Source organism: Eimeria tenella, genomic scaffold (genome assembly GCF_000499545.2).
Source record: "Eimeria tenella Houghton genomic scaffold, Eth_scaff1127, whole genome shotgun sequence".
In the NCBI taxonomy this organism is placed as follows: domain Eukaryota; phylum Apicomplexa; class Conoidasida; order Eucoccidiorida; family Eimeriidae; genus Eimeria; species Eimeria tenella.
In genome coordinates, this window is record NW_013543600.1 from 675 (window position 1) to 3,045 (window position 2,371).

General features: G+C 50.0%; 1 protein-coding gene across 1 annotated transcript; it reads left to right on the forward strand.

The window, feature by feature from the left end:
• Nucleotides 1-1,498: 1,498 nt before the first annotated feature.
• Nucleotides 1,499-1,981, forward strand: ETH_00001645 (uncharacterized protein; the record flags this gene model as incomplete). The annotated part of the gene is made up of 1 exon (XM_013378889.1): nt 1,499-1,981. The coding sequence occupies one exon, from the start codon at nt 1,499-1,501 to the stop codon at nt 1,979-1,981; it is 483 nt and encodes a 160-aa protein (XP_013234343.1).
• Nucleotides 1,982-2,371: the final 390 nt, after the last annotated feature.

Sequence of the window (2,371 nt, forward strand, 5' to 3'; positions counted from 1 at the left end):
AGATGAACATTTAAAACTCCCGCTGTTCGCTGCTGCTGCTGCAGCAGCAGAAGCAGCAGCAACGGCAGCAGCAGCAGCTGCAACGGCAGCAGCAGCAGCAGCAGATTAGAAAAATACAAATAAACAAATGTAATTATTTAAGTGCTAAATAGACAAGCACAACTGCAACGCGCATGCAGCTGATTTGCGAATTTCATGAAATGCAATTTTGGATTTAAAAGTTCTTTTTTAGTTTTTTTGCATTTATAAATTCATTTATTGCACTTAAGAAATTAAATTGATTTATATTTATTCTTAATCTTATTACACAAGTTGAAGCGCGAGGGAATTCTAAACGCAGCACATCTGCTGCGCTGTTGGGGTGTACGTACACCCCAACAGCGCAGCAGTGTACGTACACACGAGCGCATTCGCGCTCAAACAGTTTCGACGATTTAAATCCATTTTAAAAACAATATAATATAAATAAAACGCATGCATCTCCAGATCTCTTCAAGAAATTTAAATAAATAATTATTTCCGACCAAACGATATGAGCTGCTCGAGATCGAGGTGTACGTACACCCCAACTGCACGCCTCGGGCCACTCGACGTTGAGGCGTACATACACCCCAGCTGCATGCAGCCACTTGAAAAGTACTTCTCTCTTTCTTGTCTTTCAAACTCTCAAAAGCCTGCAGGCAATTCACGAGAAAAATAAATCTATTTTGCTGCTAATTTGCATGCGCCTGAAGACCTAAAAGCCCCAAAAAGGACTTTTTGATTTAAATTTTCAGATATTTATTTCATTTTCTTTCCATCCAAACTTGGCTAGACTCAGCAGCCACTCGAATTGCAAAAACTTCATCCAAATGGTCTTTTATTTGTCTCCAGTGGTCCACAGCAATGGTCCATTTCCGCAGAGGTCCCGAGCCACTGCATGTACACCTGAAGGCCCCACTTTGCTGCTATCTTCTTTAGCTGCTGCCATTTTTTGCGGACTTTGCTGCACTTTGGGTGGAAACAGACGCCAATAGATGCAAATTAGTCAAAAATATGGAGTTTAATGCAACAATTATTCTAAATTGGTGCTGTGCTGCTCCTCAGCAGCTTGCTGCAGTCAGAAGTGCAAAAAGAAACTCTTCAGCTGCCGCCCCACAGCTGCTGCTCCCCTTCAGGTGTATAGGCACCTTCTCCAGCTGTGCAGGCGCCCACTTCAGGTATACAGACACCGCATTTGGAAGACCTGCTAGCAACTTCAGGTGTACAGACACCTAATTCAGAAGAATTGCTAGCAACTTCAGATGTATGGACACCGCCTTCAGAACTTGCAGCAGTTTCAGGTGTACAGCCAACAGTTTCAGGTGTATAGGCACCTATTTCAGGTGTATAGGCACCTATTTCAGGTGTACAGGCGCTTCGTTCAGGTGTATAGGCACCTCTTCCAGAAGTGCAGACAACCGTTTTAGGTGGACGTACACCGCAAGTTCCACCCGCCGCAGCAGCAGCAGCGGCAGATATGACCCACATTGCTCTGCTGCAGCAGCAGCAGAGCAGCTGCAGCAGCAGCAGAGCAGCTGCAGCAGAGCAGCTGCAGCAGCAGCAGAGCAGCTGCAGCAGCAGCAGAGCAGCTGCAGCAGCAGCAGAGCAGCTGCAGCAGCAACAGAGCAGCTGCAGCAGAGCAGCTGCAGCAGCAACAGAGCAGCTGCAGCAGCAGCAGAGCAGCTGCAGCAGCAGCAGAGCAGCTGCAGCAGCAGCAGAGCAGCTGCAGCAGCAGCAGAGCAGCTGCAGCAGCAGCAGAGCAGCTGCAGCAGCAGCAGAGCAGCTGCAGCAGCAGCAGAGCAGCTGCAGCAGCAGCAGAGCAGCTGCAACAGCAGCAGAGCAGCTGCAGCAGCAGATTTGCTGCCGTAGCAGCAGACTTGCCGCTGTAGCAGCAGAACAGCAGCAAAAGCAGCAGCAGCAGCAGCAGCAAAAGGGGCTTGCAAATAGGGCCAGTAGATAATGACTACAGGAAACAAATCTCAGGAGAAGAATTCTATGCCTGGGAGATGCGCTAAACCCTAAACCCTAAACCCTAAACCCCAGGCATTTGGCTGCTGCCCTCTAGTGGCTCCCCGGCCGCAGCAGAGACCCTGCCGCCTCAACTTTTTGCGAAGGTGCTGCTGCTGCTGCTGCTGTCGCAGCTGCTGCACTTGCTGCTACCACTGCTGTCTCAGCTGCTGTTTCAGCTGCCGCTGCTGCTGGTGCTGCAGCTGCTGCTGCAGCCCGCTCATATCTAGGAGTGTGTGGGTGGCCTGCGCTTCTGCTGCGTCTGTGGAGTTGCTGCTGCTCCGGTTGCAGCTGTTGCTGCTGCTGCTGCTGCACCTGCTGCTCCAGCTGCAAATGAGAGCTG